General features: G+C 35.4%; 1 protein-coding gene across 1 annotated transcript in view; it reads left to right on the top strand.

The window, feature by feature from the left end:
- FBXL17 (F-box and leucine rich repeat protein 17) overlaps positions 1 to 23337 on the top strand; it is a 512415-nt gene that overhangs the window by 23929 nt on the left and 465149 nt on the right. The window contains exons 3-4 of the mRNA XM_045999573.1: positions 967 to 1224; positions 21294 to 21425. Coding sequence (XP_045855529.1) covers positions 967 to 1224; positions 21294 to 21425 — 390 coding nt within the window. The remainder of the gene's footprint in view (positions 1 to 966; positions 1225 to 21293; positions 21426 to 23337) is intronic.

A 23337-nucleotide genomic window follows, 5' to 3' on the forward strand; every position in this document is an offset into this window, starting at 1 on the left:
TAAGGAAAACTAACACATATATTCTTGCTTGGTGTTTTTGACAGCACTTCTGATGCCAAATGTGTGGCGTTTTTTCACTCTAACAAAATCTCTGACAATAGCTGGGTGTCCAAGAATTCAGTTCAATTCTGAAAGTAACTCCTGGGGTTAGTGCAAAGACTCACAGGTTATTGGCTTAGTCCCATAAGACTGTCTCCACTTCGTAGGCCTGTCACAAGTCCCAGGAGTCCCCTGTACTTCTCACTGACTAGCTGTTAATTCAGGAGTTCCCTTGCCTATTTTCTCAGGTTTGGTAATTTGCTAGAATGACTTGCAGAACTCAGGAAAATACTTAGATTTACTGGCTTATTGTAAAGGATATAACTCAGGACTGGCCAGGTGGAAAAGACACATAGGACAACATAAGTTGTTGGGGCGGGGGAGGGAGAGGAAAAGATGTGGCGCTTCCATTTGGTCTGTGGGCATGTCACCCTCCCAGTACTTTAAGGTGTTCACTAACCCAGAAGCTCTTCAAATCTCAATGTTCAAGTGTTTTTATAACCCAATCTCTAGCTCCCCTACCCTCCTAGGAAGTCAGGATTTGGAGCCGAAGGTTACCACCCTCTAATCCCATGGTGTTTGGTCTCTCTGGTGACCAGACCCCAACATAAAGCTTTTGGGGAGCCTCAACTTAAGTCATTTCATTACTACAAACTCCTGTGTGGTCAAAAGGGGCTTGTTATGAATAAGAAAAGAGACTCCTCTTAATCAGGAAATTCCAGGAGTTTTAGGAGTTCTGTTCCAGGAACTGGGAAAAAGACCAAGTATGTATTTTGTATTATACCACAGTTCTTGTTCTGCTTTAATATTAAATAAGGTTTTCTTCTGATTGTGCTATTATATTATTTATTAGGGAAAATTTAATAGAAGAATAGAAAGTACATTTCTTGTAGCAAAATTTTAAATTTATTGCTTTTTTTCTCATAGGTCACTGATGAATTATTGGAAAAAATTGCATCAAGAAGTCAGAATATAGTTGAAATCAACATTTCTGATTGTCGCAGTATGTCTGATACTGGCGTATGTGTTCTAGCATTTAAGTGTCCTGGACTTCTTAGGTATACAGCCTACAGGTGTAAACAGCTTTCTGACACTTCTATTATTGCGGTTGCCTCTCACTGTCCTTTACTTCAGAAAGTTCATGTAGGCAACCAGGACAAACTTACTGATGAAGGACTCAAACAGGTAAATTTTAGCATCTATAAAATGATTTTACTCTGATTAACTCAAAATGTTTGCTTTAAAAGATTATTATGTTATAAATAATGTGCAGAGACTAGAATAGGCCATCTTTTTTTTTGTACCCATAAATGTTTGTTTTAGTGAACTAGAATGTCATGGTTATAATTGATAAGTTAACTTTGTTGTGTTTTGTAGTGAGTACCTGAACTTCTGTCCCTTTTTTTATTCTTTTGTTACTTAAATTTTATACCAAATTTTGCTTTAGATACCAGTAGTGTGCAGTTCGGGTCAGCATGACATTTTTAAAAATTAACTTTTAATTCCTCTCTTATGTTACTAGATGATTCGCTTATGTGCTTTAAAATATATGTTTTAAGGCATAAACAAAGTCCAAATTAAAGAGTATAAATGAAGTAAAGGGTGGTAATTTCCTATTTAGACCAATAATTGTATTAAAAATCCTGTTACTTGTGTTTTTTCTTTGATGCTCTTCTTTTGGAAATGGCATTTAAGATTTCTTGTCTCAGAGTGGATTATTTATTCAGTGAATATTGAATGGATTCCATGTGCCAGGCCCTGAATTTGTGAATATTTACTAATGTTCCCACTATTGTAGTAGGCACTTACTGTATTTTAACATTTAACCCCTGAAATTACTTTGTGAAATAATTGGTATTAAACTCATTTGGTGAAGGAAGAAATTAAGGCTTGGAGAGATTTAATTAATTTACCTAATGTTTAGGATATGATGGAGTTGGGATTTAAAGCCTGGGTTCTTCAAAATTTCTTCCATTTTTCCACTATTCCACTCTGATAGACTAAAGATCTCCTTTGAAAGACCTTGAATAAAGGGACCTGCTCTATGAGGGCAGAGGCCAGGCACATTTGCCATTCTACCTACCGTTCCTTTGGCAAACATTTTTGGAAGAAAGAATGAATAATTTCATTCAAGAACTTTGTGAGAAAAAAAAAAAGAACTTTGTGAGGATTAATGTTTAAATTCAGAATTGGGGTGCTGTTCTGACTTTTCCCAATAAAAACGGAGTATCAGTAAAGGCCTAGATTTAAATCTGATCTGAGATGAACTTAGAAATAAATTGAAAAGCTCTAAATTTAAACACTACATATGAATTAACTGAAAGCTTGGTATTAGATGAAATTTGAGAATATTCTGTCCTAAATAGTACTGAGTGTGTCAGTCTAATTTATATATTAAGAATGCGAAAATGTATATGGGAAGTCTGCTTTGTCTGCAAAGGGAAATTGGGCAATAGCAGTGTCACTTGGTTTAATATTTGTCCTGGTCCATTTCTGTTATATATAGGATTACTCACTAGCAGCATGGAGCTTGTTTTTTTTTTTTTTTTTTAAAGATTTTATTTATTTATTTATTTGAAAGAGAGAGCATGTACATGAGCAGTGGGGAGGGGCAGAAGGAGAGGGAGAAGCAGATTCCCCACTGAGCAGGGAGCTCAACGCAGGGCCTGATCCTGAGATAATGACCTGAGCCGAAGGCAGACACTTAACCGACTGAGCCACCCAAGTGCCCTGCAATATGGAGTTCTTAAATGTATTAGAACAAAATAATCTTTAATGGGGAAATTATAAATTTTATTGACATGGTATGACTTTTTTGTGATATAAATGTCCTAGCAAATTATACTTCGCAATGAAACATTTTTAAAGGTGTGTGTATTTATGAAGAAATGGACTAAATTTGTTGCATATTTAAATATGATATAAGATGAATAGGTACCAGTTGAGCAGACTGTTAAGGGTGTTCCTGTAAGAATAAGATCCATAGTTATGGTTGAAATAGAGGGAAAATAAAAAGTCTTTTAAGGAGCTAGACTTAAATATGCCAGTCAAGTATCATGAATTTATCTATCTTTACAACTTTGAGATTAGTTATGTTAAATCTTCCCTAGAATGTAAGGTATTTTGAAACCCAGTAATTTATGATAAATTAGATGTTTAATTCAGATTTTTATGGTTTCTGAATTATAGTTATATATGAGGTAATAATCCTGGTAAAAGTGTTAAAAAAATCTAAATCTTTTTCATCCATAAGTAACTTTCTTAAGTAATTAAATTACATTAAGTAATTACAAAGGAACGTTATTTCAGTATACTTTCTTATGTATACTTTCCTCTGCTCAATGTATTGTAGCAGGGTGTGTCTTATTTTAGCTTCTTTTTTTCTGATGGAATAGTGTTGTGGTATAGTAGAAAGAGAATGGCTTTCATATATACATAAAGTAGAATAAAAGTTTTATGAAGCAATACATAGTATTATGTACAGTACACATTAATATTTTCTGTTCTATACTATTATGTTATATACATGTTGGCCTTGATCCACCCACTCAGTAAATTTATTTCATGTCCCATTGATGTTTGATGAGGTGTGCTATGGAGTATGCTATAGTTTTAGTGAACTAACAATTTAGAAATATTATATAAAGTTTCACAAGACCTAGAATGGAGCTGTTCATGATTGATGGATTTTCATTGGATTTTTTTTTTCTTTTTTCTCTTTCAAATATAGTATTTGATTGAGTGGTTGATCTTGCAGTTAAAGTTGTAGGGTTTTGGGGTTTTTTCCCTCTCTTCTGTTAGTAAAAATTGACAAATGTTTTAGAGTGGTATACATGTATTTATGATAACGTCTTTATATTTTCATCATAACAGCTATAATTTTAATTGACTTTAGCAAATACATGAATGTATTTTTGAGTTCTTTGTGTTTATAAAAGTAGTTACATAAATTATTTCAATTTGGAGTTCTAATGGATCTAAATTTTAATATTTTAAGTATTGCATTCTACTTAACAATGTTTCTTAAACTTAGGTGAAACACCTAGATATCAGACTGTTTTTGGCTGAATAATATGTTCTTTGTGAAGTACCGCCTTGAAATCATGGTATTTTTATTTCCATAAAAATAACTCCCAAGTCATTTTACCAATGGAATAAAATTTCTGTCATGTGCATCTTTTAAAACTACAATAACATTTTTGGAGGGGAGAAGCATTAAGAATAATAAGCTCTTTGAGTTTTTCTAGTATTTCATTGCCATCTAACACTTGCCAGCAAACAAGAGATAGTGATAGCCATAGTTTTCAAAGAAATCTCAGAATTTGTATCCATTAAGTTAATCTTTAATGTGACTGCTTGTATTTGATTTTAGCCAATTAATACAATTCATGAATTTCTATAGAAGTTTGGAAATATTCACTAGAGGTATCTCCTTAGATTAAAATGATACCCAAATAATAAATGTTGAATTAGTAAATTTCAGTCTTCTTTATAATGAGTTTTTAGGTCTTTAAGTATAAATATTTAGAGTGACATCTGCAAAGTATCAGAATAGGCAATTCCAAAATCTTACTACTCAATAGAAACATAAAAAAACAAGCAGAGACTGTTAGAACCAACTTTGCCAGAACTCTGGAAAAACATCTTTGCTTTTGAGCAACCAAGCGAATGTTGAACCAAGGAAAAGGCAGTTAAAAAATGGTAGGAAAGCTTTGTGGCATTTTTACTTTTTTGTGTCCCCTACCCTCTCCAGCTTGGCAACAGTCATGAAGATAGCAGCCTGGTTCCAGAGGGAGCAAAGCAGAGTTTATTAAAAAATTATCATTCTTGCCTATTCTAACCTGACTGGGAGCTTCTTGAAGGATTGATGAAAGGTCCTTCCATCTGTTTCACCTAACTGAGGCTCGAGAAGCAGTGGACATTGATTGAAGCACTGTAAGGCAAATGGAAACCTGCAGATGCTTGGGGCAAAAGATTATGGCTAGTCATACCTTAGACCTGAGAAGAAAAGTCAGGTAAAGAATTCCTTTGGGAAATTGGAACAGTCAAAGTGCCAGTGTATACAGGAGAATTTAGAAAGCCATATTCATGCCCAGGGCAGGTCTCATGCTCAGGAAGTACCTTGAGAAACCCTTAAACTTTCCCTGGCTCCTGTCTAGGCTTGTTGCAGGAAGTGAAGGCCAAGGCAGAGTTGTAAATGGCATGCCTAAGTATTAAAGGAATACTCCAGCACAAAACCAGTCTGTAAAGACTAGGAGAAATGTTTGTTTTTGTTTCATTTCATTTCATTTTGTTTTGTTTTGTTTTTAAGCTCTTTGTGTTTAAGGAAATATCAGTCAAAACACTGGTTGAACACGAGCTAGACCTTTTTTTAAAAAAAATATTTTATGTATTTATTTGACAGAGATCGCAAGCAGGCAGAGAGGCAGGCAGAGAGAGAGGAGGAAGCAAGCTCCCCGCTGAGGAGAGAGCCCTATGCAAGGCTTGATCCCAGGACCCTGGGATCATGACCTGAGCCGAAGGCAGAGGCTTTAACCCACTGAGCCACCCAGGCACCCCACGAGCTAGACCTTTAATAATTATAGAAGTTACCATGTTAAAATAAAACATCTGAATGTCCAGGTTTCAAAAACAACAACAAAAAACACAAGGTTATGCAAAGAAACAGGAAAGAATGGTTCACTCAAAGGAAAAAAAAAATGCTAGAAACAATTGTTGAGGAAGTCCAGACATTGGTAAATATTTTAAATCAGTTGTTACAAATATGCTTCAAGAGCTAAGGGAAAGCATAGACAAACAACTACAAGTTCTAGCAACTGAGACAAAGAATTCTAGAAAATGATGTATGAAAAAATTGAGAATATCAACAAAGATTTAGCAATTATTGAAGGTAACTTAATAGTAATTCTGAAGCTGGAAAATATAATAATTGATATTAAAAAATATGCTAGAGGAATGCAACATTAAGTGAGGGCAGGCAGAAGAAAGAATCAGTGAACCTAGAGATAGGACAAAGTAACTTATTGTGTCTGAGAAGAGAAAGAAAAAAAGAGTGAAGAAAAGTGAATAGAGCCTAAAGGATCTGTGAGATAACATAAAAGAGAACATGATTTGTATTATGGTAGTCCTAGAAGGAGAAAGGAGAAAGGAAGAGGCAGGAAGAATATTTGGAGAAATAATGACCAAAATGTATAAAATTTGGTGAAAGATATGAATCTATATATCTAAGAAACTCAACGAGCTCCAAGTAGTTTAATTTCAAAGAGACCTACAATGAGACACATAATAGTTAATTGTCAAAAGCCAATGACAAATAGAAAATCTTGAAAGCAGCAACAAGAGTAGTGACTCCTAGCATACAAGGGGTCCTTGATAAGACTAACAATTGATTTCTCATACAAAACCATGGGAACCAGAAAGCAATGGACTGATGTATTTAAAGTGCTGAGAGAAGAAATATCAACCAAGAATTCTATGTTTGGCAAAACTGTCCTTCAATAATGAAGGCAACAATAAGATAAACAAAAATTGAGGGAGAGGCACCTGCCTGGCTCAGTCAGTGGACATGTGATTCTCAGTCTCGGTGTTGTAGGTTCAGGCCCCACACTGGGTGTAGAGGTTACTTAAAAAATTAAAAATTTTTTTTTTTTTTTAAATTGAGGGAATTCATTGTTAGTAGACCTGCCCTACAAGAAATGCTAAGAAGAGTCCTTCAGGCTGAATAAAAGGACACTGACTAGTAACTGAAAGCTGAATGAAGAAAAAACATGATAACTACATAAGTAAATATAAAAGACAGTTGTACTTCATTTTTGGTTTGTAACTCCTTATTTTTTCTTATGTGATTAAAAAAGCAGATGTATAGAATAAGAATTAAAAATTTATGTTAATGAGCATATAATGTGTAAAAATGAAATCTGATAATTTCAGTAGAAGAGGTAGAGACATACAGGAACAGAATGTATACTGTTGAAACTATATTACTCAGATTATACTATTATAAGTTTAAGAGGTTAATTGCAGTCTCCATGGTAACCATTAAGAAAATAACTGAAATATGTGCAGGAAAGTAATGGGAAGAGAATAAAATGGTATACTGCATAAAATCTATAAAATACAAAAAATGCAGTAATGGAGGAATTGAGGAACAAAAGACATGGAAGATGTGCAGTAAACAAATATTTTTTTAATGGCAAAAATAAATCCCTATCAGTGGTTACTTCAAGTTAAGATTGTTAATTGGGGCACCTGGCTGGCTCAGTCGGTAAAGCATGTGACCCATTTTCTTTTTTATTTTTATTATTTTATTTTTATTTTTATTTTTTTAAAGATTTATTTATTTGACAGATAGAGATTACAGGTAGGCAGAGAGGCAGGCAGAGAGAGAGAGAGGGGAGGAAGCAGGCTCCCAGCTAAGCAGAGAGCCCAATGCTGGGCTCGATCCCAGGACTCTGGGATCATGACCTGAGCTGAAGGCAGAGGCTTTAACCCGCTGAGCCACCCAGGCGCCCCCATTTTCTTTTTTAAAGTAGGCTCCCTGCTCAGCATGGGCTTTGAACTTAACAACCCCTGAGATCAAGATTTGCATGCTCTACTGACTGAGCCAGCCAGGCACTCTCTGACTTTTTAAAAATTTTATATTTATTTATTTTTCTTTGTGACTCTTAAAAAAAAAGTTTTATTTTTAACTAATCTGCACACTCAACATGGGGCTTGAACTCACAACCCGGAGATGAAGAGTCACATGATCTTCCAAATGAGCCAGCTAGGCACCCAAGCATGCAACTCTTGATCTCAAGGTCATGGGTTCAAGCCCCATAATGGGTGTGGAGTCTAGTTTAAAAAAAAAAAAAAAATAGATTAAACTCTGAAAGACAAAGATTGGCAGAATGAATAAAAAAATAATCAACCATGAATATAATGTCTATAAGAGTCTCATTTTATTTTATTTCTTTTTAAAGATTTTTATTTATCTATTTGAGAGAGAGTGTGAGAGAGAGCATGAGAGGTGGGAGGGTAAGAGGGAGAAGCTGACTTTTTGCTGAGTGAGGACTTGATGCAGGGCTGGATTCCAATACTTCCTATCATGACCTGAGTTGAAGGCAGATGCTTAATGGACTGAACTATGTAGGTGCCCCAAGAGTCTCATTTTTAGATACAGACAGAATGAGGTTGAAAGTAAAAGGATGGAAAAGTCCATTCAAATGCTAAAAACCAAAGAGAATTGGAGTAGCTATATTGTCAAAAAAAAATCAATTTTAAGTCAAAAGTTTTGCCGCAGACAATGAAGCTCTCTATGTATTGATGCAACTTTTAATTCCTCAGGAAAATAGAACAATTATAATCACATATGTACTTAACAGAGTGTAACATATGAAGCAGAAGTGGAAAGACTTGAAGGGAGTGATAGATAGTTCTCCATTAATAATTGGAGATCTTAATACTGCATTTCAGTGAAGAATAGAACCATCAGACTGAAGATCAGCAAGGAAATAGAGGACTTGAATAATGCTCTAAACCAATTATACCTAACAGACCTATGTAATACACTGTACAACAGAAAATATATACTTTTCAAGGGCATGTGGAACATTTTCAAGATTAGACCATATTTGGACCACAAAATAAGTAGTAAGTTCAAAAAGATTCAAGTGTCTTTTGTGATCACAATGAAACAAATCTAGAAATCAGTCACAAAAGGAGAACTCAAAAACATGTAAATATATGGAAATTAAACAAAACACTTTTACACGATCAGTGGGTCATAGAGGAAATCATAAGAGAAATAGGAAAATACCTTGAAGTGAATGAAAATTAGGATGCAATATACCAAAAGTTATGAGATGCAACAAAAGCAATGCTCAGAGGGAAATTCATGGTTGTGAAAGCTTACATTACAAAGGAAGAAAAATCTAAAGTAACCAAAAAAACAAAGGAAGAAAAATCTGAAATTAGTAATCTAAATGTATACCTGAAGGAACTTGAAAAAGAAGAGCAAACTAAACCCAAAGTTAGCAGAAGGAAGGCAGTAATGATCAGAACAGCGATAAATGAAACGGAAAAAAGAGCTGTAGAGAGAAACTAGTTTTTCTGAAAATATTAACAAAAATGACAAACTTAAGTATACTAAGAAAAAAAGAGGGAAGACTTAATTTACTAAATCAGAAATTTAAGCATGAACATTACCACCAACTTCATAGAAATAAAAAGGATTCTATAAGAAAATGATGAGCAATTATACACTAATAAACTGGAGAGCCTAAATAAAATGGTAAAATTCCTATAAATACACAAATTACAAAAACAAACCCAAGAAGATGTAGAAAATCTGAATAGACTTACAACAAGTAAGGAGATTGAACCAGTAATACAAATCCTCCCAACAAAGAAAAGACAGAGACCAGATGGCTTCCCTGGTGGATTTGCTCAAATATGTAAAGAGTTAATATGATTTCTCCTTAAACTCTTCCAAAATGTTTAAGAGGCAGCAGTACTTCCTGACTCCTATGAGGCCAGTATTACCCTGATTCTGAAGCCAGGCAGGGAACTATCAGAAAAGACAACTACAGACCAATATCCTTGATGAGTATAAATGGAAAAATTCTCAACAAAATAGCATACAGAAGCCAGCAGTATATGAAAGTGATTTATTCCTTGATTGCAAGTATGGCTCAATATATAAAACTTCATCTATGTAATATAATATATAAATTATATTATTAGTAGATATTTAGATATAATATATCTAGTAATACCACATTGCTAGAATGGAGGAAGAAAAACATAATCATCTTAATTGGTATAGAAAATGCTTTTGGTGATTCCAATACCTTTCCATGATAAAATCACTCAATAAACAAGGAATAGAAGGATACTTCCTCAACATAATAAAGCCCATTTATAACAAAACTATGGTTAATACCATACTCAATGGTGAATTGAAAATTCAATGGTAATTGAAAACTTCCTCTAAGTTCAGGAACAAAGCCAGGATGCCCACTTTTGCTATTTCTTTTCGATATTGTACTGGAAATTCCAGCCAGAGTAATTAGACAAGAAAAAGAAATGAAAGGCTTTAAAATTAGAAAAGAAGAAGTCAGGCTATCTCAGTCTGCAGGTGACATGGTTTTATTCAGCAAAATACCTCAGAGATTTTGCAGGTTCCAGACCACCACAGTAAAGTGAATATTGTAGTAAAGCAAGTCAAATGAATCTGACTGGGAACAGTGCATATAAATGTTAAGCTTACACCAAATTGTAGTCTACTAAGTATGCAGTAGCATGATGTCTAAGGCAATAATGTACATACACTGTAATTAAAAGCTGCTTTATTGTTGAAGAGTGCTAGCTGTCATCTGAGCTTTCAGGGAGTCGTAATCTTTTTGCTGGTGGAGGGTCTTGTCTCCGTGTTGTTGGCACTGATCAGGGAGGTGGTTGCTTAAGTTTGGGTGGCTGTGGCAGTTCCTTAAAATAAGACGGTAGTGAAATTTGCTTCATCAGTTGCTTTTTCTTTCTTGAATGATTTCTCTGTAGCATGCAATGATGTTTGATAGCATTTTACCCACAGTAGAACTTCTTTCAAAATTGAAGTCAATCCTCTCAAACCCTGCTGCTACTTTATCAGCTAAGTTTATGTAATGTTCTAAATCCTTTTCTGGCATTTCAAAAGGTTTCACAGCATCTTCATTAGGAGTAGATTCCATCTTACAAACTACTTTCTGGGTGCCTGAGTGGCTCAGTGGGTTAAGCCTCTGCCTTTGGTTCAGGTCATGATCCCAGGTTCCTGGGATCAAGACCCGAATCAGGCTCTCTGCTCAGTAGGAAGTCTGCTTCCCCCACCCTGTCTCTGCCTGACTCTCTCCCTATTTGTGATCTCTCTCTCTCTTTCAAATAAATAAATAAAATCTTAAAAAAATAAAATTATAAAAGAAACTACTTTCTTTGCTTATCCATAAGAAGGAACCCTTTAGGGGCACCTGGATGGTTCAGTGGGTTAAGCCTCTGCCTTTGGCTCAGGTCATGATCTCAGGGTTCTGGGATCGAGCCCTGTGTCGGGCTCTCCACTCTGCGGGGAGCCTACTTCCCCCTCTCTGCCTGTCTCTCTGCCTACTTGTGATCTCTGTCAAATAAATAAATAAAATCTTAAAAAAAAAAGAAGGAACCCTTTATCTGTTAATGTTTTATCATGATATTGCAGCAATTCAGTATAAGTAAAGTATAAGTGTAAGTATAAGTGTATATCTTTATGACCTTGGATTTGGTCATAATTTCTTAAGTATGACACCAAAACATAGGCAACAATGTAAGAAACATAAACTAGACATGATTAAAAACCTGTGTTTCAGTGAATATTCTGAATAGAATGAACAGGGAACCCACAAAATGGAGAAAATATTTACAAATCGTATATCTGAAAAAGGTTTAATATCTAGAATATCTAAAGGACTATTACAGCTCAATATCAAGAAAACCCCTTCCACGAACTCAATTGAAAAATGGGCAAAATACTTGAATATGCTTTTATCCAAAGAAGAGATACAAATGGCTAAGAATCACATGAAAACATGCTCAACATCATTAGCCATTGGAGAATTGCAAATAAAAACCACAGTGAGATGCCACTTTATACCTGCTCTGATATAAATAAGTCCAAACGAACCCCAAAAAAGAGAAAATAACAAAGTGTTGCTTTGGATTTAGAGGAATTAGAATTTTGTACATTGCTGGTGGGAATGTAAAATGGCGCACCTGGTGTGGAAAACATTTTGGTGGTTCCTCAAAAGATTCAGCACAGAGAGGCGCCTGGGTGGCTCAGTGGGTTAAGCCTCTGCCTTTGGCTCAGGTCATGATCCCAGGGTCCTGGGATCGAGCCCTGCCTCGGGCTCTCTGCTTGGCGGGGAGCCTGCTTCTGCCTCTTTGCCTACTTGTGATCTCTGTCTGTCAAATAAATAAAATCTTAAAAAAAAAAAAGATCAAATTACCATATGACTCAACACTTCTACCCTAAATATATACCCCACATAATTGAAAACAGTGACTGAAATAGGTACTTATTTATATTAATTTTCATAGCAACATTATTCAAAAAAGTCAAGGTGTGGAAACAACCCAAATGTCCATTAAGAGATGAATGAGTAAACAAAATATATATATGTGTAATGGAATATTCTTCAGCCATATGGACTGAAATGCTGATACAGGTTACCATATGAATGAACCTTGCAAACATGCAGAGTTAAATAGGCTAGACACAAAGAACAAACATAGTATGATTCTACTTAAATAAAATAATCTAAAAGAGACAAATTAATAGAGATATAACATAAATCGAGGTTTTCAGGGGCTGGGGGGAATTAGGAAGTGGGGAGTTGTTGCTTAATGGGTAAAGAGTTTGGGTGGTTTGGAAATAGATATGGGTGATGGTTGCATAACACTGTGAATGTAATTAATGTCATTGAATTAAATACCTAAATATGAGTAAAATAGTCATTTTTATGTTCTATATATTTTACCACAAAGGAGAAAAAGGAATACCTGTTTTTACATTCCATATTTGTATAAGATAAAGGAAAATGTGAGTCTCAGCTTCTGTCTTTATATATCTGAGTGATGTTCAGTCAATTAGAGAATGAGCAGGTATTGAGCATCTACCATGTGTCAGGCACTGTTTGTATATTCTTACTATATTTTCATATGTTTAATTCCTTTTTTTTATTCATATCTACTCTATGAGATAGGTATTAATCCTTGTGTATATGAGGAAGCAGTTACGGAGAGATTATAAGTAATTTATCTGAGGTGAAGTAGTAAGTGTTAGGACTGACACGCCTATCCAGGGGCGTCTAGAGTTCATACTAAACCTATTTAGTTCTTCCTTCCACTTTTCAGATGACATGGCACATGTCTTATCCTTATACTGATAATTGATGTTTATAGACTGAAAAACTAGAGATCTTGAAAAGCCTTTTTTATCAAACTGTTACGTTTAAAGGATATTTTAAGTATTCTCTTTCTAAATGAGCATCACAAATATATGTTGGTTGCTTGTTGTATATGCTACACAATTGAATCTTTACAACAGCACTGAGGTGGTATTTCAAGGTGGAAAATGTCATCTCTTGTAAGTTAAGGAATTTGCTCAAGTTCATATAGCTGGGAAAGTATGGAGCCAATATTCTTTTTCAATTCTGCTTGATCTCTGAATCATATCATGTGGTATCATGTCTAGAATTTTATGCTGGGATATCCAATTCTAGAGAGTCCAATGACTAGAGAGTATTTTTCATTTATAACTAGAAATGTAGAGCCTTTATTATAATGCCAAGAGGCTTTTTTTGTCCTGGAAATTCATCTTTATGGCATTTCTGAAACATTCCCTTTACATGGATCCTAATGAATAGTTTTCTAATAGCTTCCTTCTTTACCCATTAATAATAATTAATAATGACACATAACATATATTAAGCACTTTTATATGCCTTGCAGTATGTTAATTAGTATTTCTATGTGCATTTTCATTTTTTAATCTTCTCAACAACTCTGTGAGTATAGGTATGCATTGTATAAGCTTGATAGGCCCAAGATTAGAAGTTGGTCACTTAACTAAAAATCAATTAAATAATAGAGTCACAAAAATCAATGTGTATTATAAACATTTTAATTTAAAAATTATATAATGTAATTCATTAGTGAGTCTTTTGTCTTTTGATATAGGGTTAAAGCCTTTTTCTAAAGTTAGAGATGACTAGTTAGAGCTTGGACTTCTTATGTTTAAACTATAACAGTGATGTGACCTCCATGATTTTTAGTTGTTTTTTTCATTGAAATGGTACAGGAACTTAGAACTACTAATGAAATAGGAGTGCAGCTTTGTTCAGAATATGATTTTTCCAGTACAGATCTTCTTCAGTTTACCATGGGATTACATTCAGTGAACTTATCATCAATTGAAAATCCCCTAAGTCAAAAATGCATTTACATTTTTTTAGGGGAGGGGGAGGGGCAAAGGGAGAAGAGAGGGAGTATTTTTATTTTTATTTTTTTTAAATATACTTATTTGAGAGAGAGAGCGCAAAGCAAGTGAGAGAGAATATAAGGTGGGGGGGAGGGGCACAGGGAGAGAGAGAAGCAGACTCTGCCGAGCAGATAGCCAGCCAGCCGCTCCATCCCAGGACCCTGAGATCATTACCTGAGTGGAAGGCAGACCCTTAACCTGCTGAGCCACCCAGGTGCCCTGGGAGAGAGAATCTTAAGCAGGCTCCATGCCCAGTATGGAGTGTATAGCGCTGGATCTCTTGACCCTGAGATCAGACCCAAGCCGAAATAAGAGTTGGATACCTATACTCACCTCGAAAATGTGTTCTATACACCCAACCTACCTAACATCATAGCCTAGCTGACTTTAAACTTGATCAGAACCCTTACATTAGCTTACAGCTGGGCAAAATTGTGTTAACACAAAGTTTGTCTTATAATAAAGTATTGAATAGCTCATGTAATTTATTGACTATTATATGAAAGTGAAAAGTGGAATGGCTGTATGGGTTAGAATGATTTTAAGTGTACTGGTTGTTTACCATTGTGATTACGTGGCTGACTGGGAACCATGGTTCCCTGCTGCTGCCCAGCGTCGAGAGAGCGTATCTTCATATTGCCAGGCTGGAAAAAGACCAAGTTCAAAATTTGAAGTATGGTTTCTGCTGAATGTGTATTGCTTTTGTACCATCTGAAAGTAAAGAAATCATAGGTCAAACCACCCAAAGTTGGGGACTATATGGTTGTCTTACCTAAAACTAATTCAGCAGCAGCTTTTTATATCTTACCTTCATTGAATGCAAAACATTCAACCTAGTTTTTATAGCAACAAGTTTCTTTTTTCTTCTTATTCACTTCATTCATTTCTTAATATAATTATGTTATAAAAATTACAATCAGAAAAAACAGATTTGGGAACAAACATTCCTGCTTCTTGGCAGTGTTTTCCCTCACTTTTATTGGCACTTTCTATTTCAGCATGTTGATATCTGTTATTGTGGTAAAATATACATAGCATTTACCATTTTAACCATTTTTAAGCATATAATTCAGTGGCATTAAGTACCTATACAGTGTTGTGTAACTATCACCAATATCTATTTCTAGAACTTTTTCATCATTCCCAAGAGTAATTCTATACCAATTAAACCATTACTTTGTATCCTCATTGCCTTTCTCTCTCATCTTCTAGTAAGCTCTGCTTTGAGTTCTGTTTTACGAATCCTATGCCTATTCTAGCTATCCCATATAAGCAGAATCATACAATATTAATTATTTTGTGTCTGGCTTATTTCACTTGGCATGTTTTCAAGGTTCATGTTGTAGCATATAACAGTTTCATTCCTTTCTGTGGCTGAATAATATTCCATTGTATGTATAAACTTCATTTTTTCTATTCTTCTGTTGATGGACACTTAATGGCTTTCTGTGCTTTTAAATTTAAGTTGGAAAAATTTTGTTCTCAGTATTTTCTTAGTTGAAACTGTAGTGACAGAGGTTTTGGGAGAATTGGTGCTAAATAGCATTCTTTCTGGTTTTCTAAAAAGTAAAATATCATTTCAGTGTCTAATAGATTATAATCAAATGATTATTCCATATATGTTAAAATGTATTATTCCATATATGAATTTTCATTTACTCTGAATTTTAATTAAACATCATGCCGATAAAATTTTTTTTAAAAGATTTTATTTATTTATTTGACAGAGATCACAAGTAGTCAGAGAGGCAAGCAGAGAGAGAGGAGGAAGCAGGCTCCCCACTGAGCAGAAAGACCGATGCGGGGCTTGATCCCAGGACCCTGGGACCATGACCTGAGCTGAAGGCAGAGGCCTTAACCCACTCAGCCACCCAGGTGCCCCATGCTGATAAAATTTTTAAAAAATTAATGTTGGCATGTATTTTGGGAGCTTATGTGGCATATTTCATTGTATTGACTGGAATTTTTTTTTTTAAGATTTTATTTATTTGACAGTGAGAGATCACAAGCAGGCAGAGAGGCAGGCAGAGAGAGAGGGAGAAGCAGGCTCCCCGCTGAGTGGAATTTTTTTTTTAATTAAAAAATTTTTTAAAGTTTTTATTTATTTACTTGACAGAGAGCAAGAGAACACAGGCAGAGAAGCAGGAAGGGTGGGGGGGAAGCAGGCTCCCCACTGAGCAGAGAGCCCGATGTGGGACTTGATCCCAGGACCCTGAGATCATGACCTGAGCCAAAGGCAGAGGCTTAACCCACTGAACCACCCAGGTGCCCCTGGAATTTTTTTAAATAAGGCAAAGTTGATATAAATGTAGGGAAAAGATTCAAATTTGAGTTCTTACAGTGGGTCAGATGAGTGGCATTTTGAAAGATTTGCATTGCTTTCTTCCATATCTTATTGTCTGTGCCACTGTACTACAAATGATGAAACTAATGAATCAAATTATAAAATTGTCATTTTTATGATTTTTATAAATATGAACAGTTAACATAGATGGGTGAAGTTGCTAGAAGATATGGATTGAATTTTATTCATTGTTCTCATTTGCATGTGTATAATAATTACAATGGTGACAGATTGGGAATGGAAAGTAGAAGGAATAACTTTCCTTTTCTAGTGAAGGCAGCATATTTTTAAAAATATTTTCTTAATGGTTTTGAGCAACTTTCATGTGGCATTGGAATACCTAATCTTGTTTTTATCCCATAACATTTTTGTGGTTTCATTTGTCTAGATTCATTGTCCATTGAAGTATACTCTTCCTAAGGTTTTCTTTTATTATAAAAATTACCTGGTGATAACAGATGTCTTCCTTTTTAAAAAAAAGATTTATTTATTTATTTTAGAAAGTGAGACAGAATGAACAAGTGGTGGGAGGGGTGTACGGAGAGGAGGTGAGAGAATCTCAAGCAGACTCCCCATTGAGCATGGGGAGCTCTGTGTGGGTGGGGCTTGATCTCATGACCCTAAGATCATGATCTGAGCTGAAACAAAGAGGCAGTTGCTTAACTGACTGAGCCACCCAGGCTCCCCACAGATGGGTTCTTAAAACAGATTCTCTATTATGAATTCTCAAGTGTAGTGTTCAGTAAGTATTTTAATTAAAATTTGAGATGGGTAGGAAAATTACCTCCCAACATTTTATAGAAAAATTTGAAAAATACCTTTGGGTGTGTTTGAGCAAATTTGTGAATAACCTTGAATGATTATCATAAAGAAGAAGAGAATGAATCAAGAACAATCCATTTTCTATTTATTTACTTCAGTCCATTTGTAGTTCTGATTGCTGTCACATGTGAAAATGAACTATGGCTTAATGGGTGGATGGAGTGGATTTTTTTAAGTGATGGAGTGACCACTGGCACCCTTTTTATTTAACACTTCCCTTCAAGGTTGACTGGCGGGTGCCTTTGACACATTATTGTTCTTCCTGAGTTACAGAGGAGTCTTCTATCACTATTTATCTGACTTGTCTCTGTTACAGGTACACAGATACTGAACTGATGTTGATAAAAATTCAGACCTCTTAAGCTGGGTTCTGTGTGTTAGGTCCATAAGACCATTTACTTGGGTGAAGATTGAGAGTTAGGATTGTACTTGGCATGAATGCCTCAGATACAAATAGCAATGACAGGCAGGCTGGGTGAGAATGGAGAGGTGTGGCTGGATAAAATTCCACAAGGTTGATAATCTCCATTACCAGACAGGGCCCTCAGGCAGCAGTTTCAGCAGTACCCAACCAAGGTAAGTGATGATATTCATCTAATCAGCATCAGCCAGATAGTGATTTTTATCTAATGATGAGTAGTTAACATTTCAGAGTGTTCTTTGGTAAGGTGGAAAGTAATATGGAGATAATTTTGAGGGGTTTGTAAATCCTTTAGGTACTAATTTTTGCTGGGATAAGAATTAATGAGACTAAACTATTTACTTGATACAAAAGGAGATGGATTATAATTTAGGGTTTCCTACCCTGGCACTGGTTCCTGTAGAGGTTTCTTCTAGTGGGTTTCTGCTCTGCCAAGTTGTTTTTCTATGTCCATCTTTTTTTCTATCCAATTTTGGGAACAGAGGTTTTCCTTGTAACCTCACTTCTCTAAGAAGAGTTGTTGATTTTTCAATTGTTCAGCTTTTTACTTGTTGTTAGTATGGAGTGGTAACTTATAAGTTCCTCCTATGCTGGACTGGAACCTGCAGGTTGATTTAAAAAAAAATTACTGTTGCTGTATGATAATCTTAATCTTGTTTACACTCAGTTTTATGCTTTAATATGGTGTATTTGTGGAAAGTACAGTGTCTGTAACTTGAGTAATTTAGAAAAGCCTTATACTGGGGCTTGGTTCTTACTCTATAGTACTACCTTTTTGTATCTCATCTGATAGACAGGGTTCTCCATCTTGGTAGGGCCAGAGCATCAATGTCTCTAGTACTGTCTTTCTGAATAGAGAATTCCACATTTAGAAGAGTTCTATACCGCTTCTATGGTTTTTAGGTAGAGGAGTAATTGAACTAAATTTAGCGCATGTTGACAGGGATATTCATATAAGCCTTGGTTAATGCCCCCTGAATGTTTTCCTATGGGCAATGGACAAGACAGTTGCAGCATTGAGAGATCTGAACATTAGCAAAACTGGAAAATAAATATACCAGGTAAAATGATTGATTCTCCAGTGACTGGATAGCCTGGAATCTTAGGACATTTATAGTTGGAGTAATGTGATTAGTACAGATAGGCAATAATGGAAATGTAGTCTTGCCTCTCATGCCCAGTGGTGATGTCTAGACTAGAATGTCAGTTTCTGTAGTGAGAATAAATGACAGTAATTACCCCCTGAGGAACTCTTTTCTGGTAAGTTTCTGCGACTCTCCTAATGCTGATGTCTGTTGAAGCCATCTACATTGTTCTTATTTGTGTATGGCTACCCATATAGCCCCTACTTATACGGAAAGTCACTTATTTGCATATAAGTCCATCAAAGACACTTGTTAAAGTCAAAATACCAGGTAATCAGCTTAAAACTTTCTCGTAGGCTATAGCAGTGTGACTTACATGTGTTAACATGCGACTCTGCCAACCTAGCTACACAAACTAATGTCTAAGACCCTACCAGATACCCCTCCCCACCCTTAAAAAAAGATTTTATTTATTTAGGAGAGAAAGGATGAGTGCATGAGCAGGAGGAGAGGCAGAGGGAGAAGCAGATTCCTGAGCAGGGAGTCCAATGGGGGGCTTGATCCCAGAACTCCAAGACCATGACCTGAGCTAAAGGCAGATGCTTAACTGAGTGAGCCACCCAGGCGCCCCTCATTCACTCCTTCTATATATAGATTCTGTTGTATTTTTCAGTGATCTTGGTTGGTGCATTAGGTGTTGAAGCCTCTTTACTTCCTGGGATCTGAACAAATTAACAAGAGAAGGGAATAGGGAGAGAGGAAAAATATCAAATCAACTTTGTTACTCAGAAAGGCTAGATTGGAGAATATTGTTTAGAGTTAAATGGGCTTGTTAATTCTGGAGTTCGGCCGGCAGACCTGCTCATCATCAGCCCGGCCAGGCCAGCAGAGGGGCCTGCAAATGTAGAAGGGATGCTTGTTTACCTTGGTCAGTTTGTTTTCAGGAGGAAGAACGGTAGAAATGAGCTGAACATGTCCAGTTCATTAAACACAAACTAATCAGCAGAGAGACAAAGAATTAGGCGAATCGAACTTTCTTCAGAAAAAAGAAGCAATTCCCTTCCAAGCCCATCTATATTTTCTTGATTTATCCATTTCAGACTATCTAGGCTGATTCCTTATTATGGAAGATGGGAATTTAGCTTACTACCCTTCCTTGTCTCCTATTTTCTCATCCTCCCAACATAATTCTTTTATAATTTAGATTACATAAGTATTTGGTATTTACATTTTACAATTATGTACATACCTTTTTTGTCTCTATAGAATTTTGTTATTATTGAAATTAATAAATGTCTTTTTGTCCCCTTTAGTTTACTTTTTTTTAAAGGTCTTAACACAAATGGAGCTAAAGGTTTTTCCACAATTGCCTTAGTATATTGATATGTAGATACTTAGTCAAATATATCTTCTCATAGCAGATTTTCTGGGGATAATCTGAAGGCTCCATTTTGGATTTTTCGCATACAAGTACTCTCGCAGTAATGGTCATCTGAGTATCTTAACCTTTATCATTATCCTAAGGTTTCCTGATCTTGTAGTTGTTTTAGATATCCTATTAGATGTCATATGTTTTTTCTCTTGGTGTATTCTTATGTTTTGTAGAGGACAGATTCTAGTAGCTTCCTGATAAAGAATATATGGGAGGTAAATCGTTTGAGAATTTGCAGTCTGAAAATGTCTCTGTTCTATCCTCACACTTAATTCGTAGTTTGAATCCTGAGTATAGGATTCTAGGTTTGAAGTACTTTTCCTTCAGAATTTGATGGCATTGCTCTGTTGCCGTCTTTCAGTATTGTCATTAAGAAGTTTGATGCCTTTTTTATCCTAATCCTTTGTATGAAATCTGTTTGTCTCTGGACAAACTCATGAAAGAGCATCATTTATAGTTTTCTTTGATCATCTAATCTCCACTGTAGCTTTTGAAAAGAAATGTATGTAATTTGTTCCTTGTGATACTTAGTGGTTTTAATGGGAACATTGTACCTGTTTGGTAACTCTTTAAGGTACAGTTGGGATTTTAGTCAGGAAATCTTTAGTTCTTGTGTTTTCAGTTTATTCATTGCCGTATGTAAGTAAGTACTCTAAAATATAATCTATAGCATATTCAGACTTTCATTCTCTTTCACAGAATAAGTGACCTCTTGGAGAGAAATGATTGATTGGGGTAATCAGAAGTGGAAGAATCTAATGAATTAAATATTCTTTCATTCGTTAGACCTTTGCCTCACTTCTTAGACCTTTGTTTTAATCCTTGGAATTGAGCCCCGCAAATATAATAATATAAATGATCAGGAGAAATAAATATGTGAATCTGAGGTAAATGTTAAGGAATCTAGGCATCTTGGGTAGGCATATAATAAAAGGTAGTTGGATGCAAGGAAGTAATTAGAAGATGCTAAAACTTAACACCATACTGCTTTAAGTTATAGATTGTCTACATTCTGTTTTATTTTATATTTAACTTTGGTGTTGCTATTTTTAAAAATTGTATGGAAATCCCACTAGGAATATATCTTTGTTATTTTCTCAGCATTCAATCAAATCTCTCTCTCTTTTTTTTTACAGCTGGGCTCAAAGTGCAGAGAACTCAAAGATATTCATTTTGGCCAGTGTTACAAGATCTCAGATGAAGGCATGATCGTCATAGCTAAGGGCTGTCTGAAATTACAAAGAATATATATGCAGGAAAACAAATTAGTAAGTACTTGTTATCATCTTTGTGTTTTTTTATTTTGTTTCTGACCTTTCGTTTCCTTATAACTTCACTTACAAATTTTTATCTGCTTATTTTGGTGGTTTAGAGGCAAATACTACTTAAAGCAAGAATCCTCTCAAAACAATGATTTTATGGGGCGCCTGGGTGGCTCAGCGGGTTAAAGCCTCTGCATTCGGCTCAGGTCATGATCCCAGGGTTCTGGGATCGAGCCCCGCATCGGGCTCTGCTTGGCTGGGAGCCTGCTTCCTCCTCTCTCTCTCTCTGCCTGCCTCTCTGCCTACTTGTGATCTCTATCTGTCAAAAAAATAAATCTTTAAAAAAAAAAAAAAAGACTCTCTCTCCCTTCGCCCTCCCCTTCTCCGAACCTCTACAACCATGCACTCTCTCTCTCTTTCTCTCTAAAAAAAAAACAAACAAACAAACAAAAAAAACCAATGATTTTATGAATTGATCCTATAACTCAACAGGTGCTTTTATGTGATACTTGAAAGTTAAAAATTCCTTTTGTCTATGTTCTGACAATGAACTAACTCAGGTAAATTGGTAAAAAGTGTATGTAGTTGCTAAATATAAGTATGTGGTTGTTGTTCCTTCTGGTTCCCTAAGGATTGTAATACTTTTAGGTAGTTAGAATTTTTTACTGTTAAGAAAGATGTACACATGTGAAGTAGAACCTTTCATTTAGTATGGTGAAAAATGGGATTTATTAAACTGAGGCAGATAATCTTTGTAGTTATATAGATTTTCATGTTCTAATCACATACATATATAACTCATCACACTTGATGTGTGATACATTTTAAAAACCATCTAATTTTCTTTTATTGAGATAAAATTCACATACCATAAAATTCACCCTCTTAAAGTGTTACAACTCAGTGGTTTTTAGTATATTCACAGAGTTGTGCAGTCGTCATCACTAATTCTGGAACAGATTCGTTATCCCCAAAGAAACTTTGTGCTTCTTAGTTGTCACTCTCCATTCTCCCCTTCCTCTAGCTCCAGGCACCTGGTAATCTACTTTCTACCTCTATGGATTTGCCTGTTCTAGGCATTTCATACAAATGGAATTTACATAGTATTTGGTATTTTGTGTCTGATTTCTTTCACTTAGTATAATGTTTTCCAGGTTCTTCCATGTAGTAGCATGTATCAGAGCTTCAGTCTTTGTAATGGTTGAGTAATACTCCAAATCTTTGAGATTTTGATGATAGGTATAGTATAAGTTAACAGAAAAGGTTGTCAGTAGGGAGGTACTAGTAGATTCTCCATGTTGAGCAATAGTATACTTTAAAATGTAGGCAAGGTGGTGTTGCATATTTACAAAGGATACCTGCTATTTGATTGTATTCCTCAAATAAAGAGTTCTTTTTGTTGCTCCTTGGAATTAGTTTATAAAATTTGGTAACTATATCTCATAAATTAATGTAAGTTTTGAAGGGTCTCTAGAAGTGTCAGCACCTCAAATGAGATAATGCTACTATTTCAAATGAGATACCGCTACTATTTATTTATTTATTTATTTATTTATTTATTTATTTATTTATTTGGGAAAGGGTGGGGCTGGGCGGGGGCAGAAGGGCAGAGGCAGAGGGAGATAGAGAATCTTAAGCAGGCTCCATGCTCAGCACAGAGCTGGCTGTGGAGTTTGATCTCTCAACCCTGAGATCATGACCTGAGCCAAAGTCAAGTGTCTGACACTTAACTGACTGAATGACCCAAGTGCCCTGAGATAATGCTACTTTATTATTTTTTAAAGTTTTAATTAATTTATTTATTTTGAGAGAGAGAGAGAGTGAGTGTGATTGTACAACCTGGGGGAGGGGAAAAGGTAGAAAATGACTCTGCTCTGAGCCGGGAGAAAGATGCAGGACTCTATCCCAGGACCCTGGG

This window comes from Meles meles, chromosome 3 (genome assembly GCF_922984935.1).
Source record: "Meles meles chromosome 3, mMelMel3.1 paternal haplotype, whole genome shotgun sequence".
In the NCBI taxonomy this organism is placed as follows: domain Eukaryota; kingdom Metazoa; phylum Chordata; class Mammalia; order Carnivora; family Mustelidae; genus Meles; species Meles meles.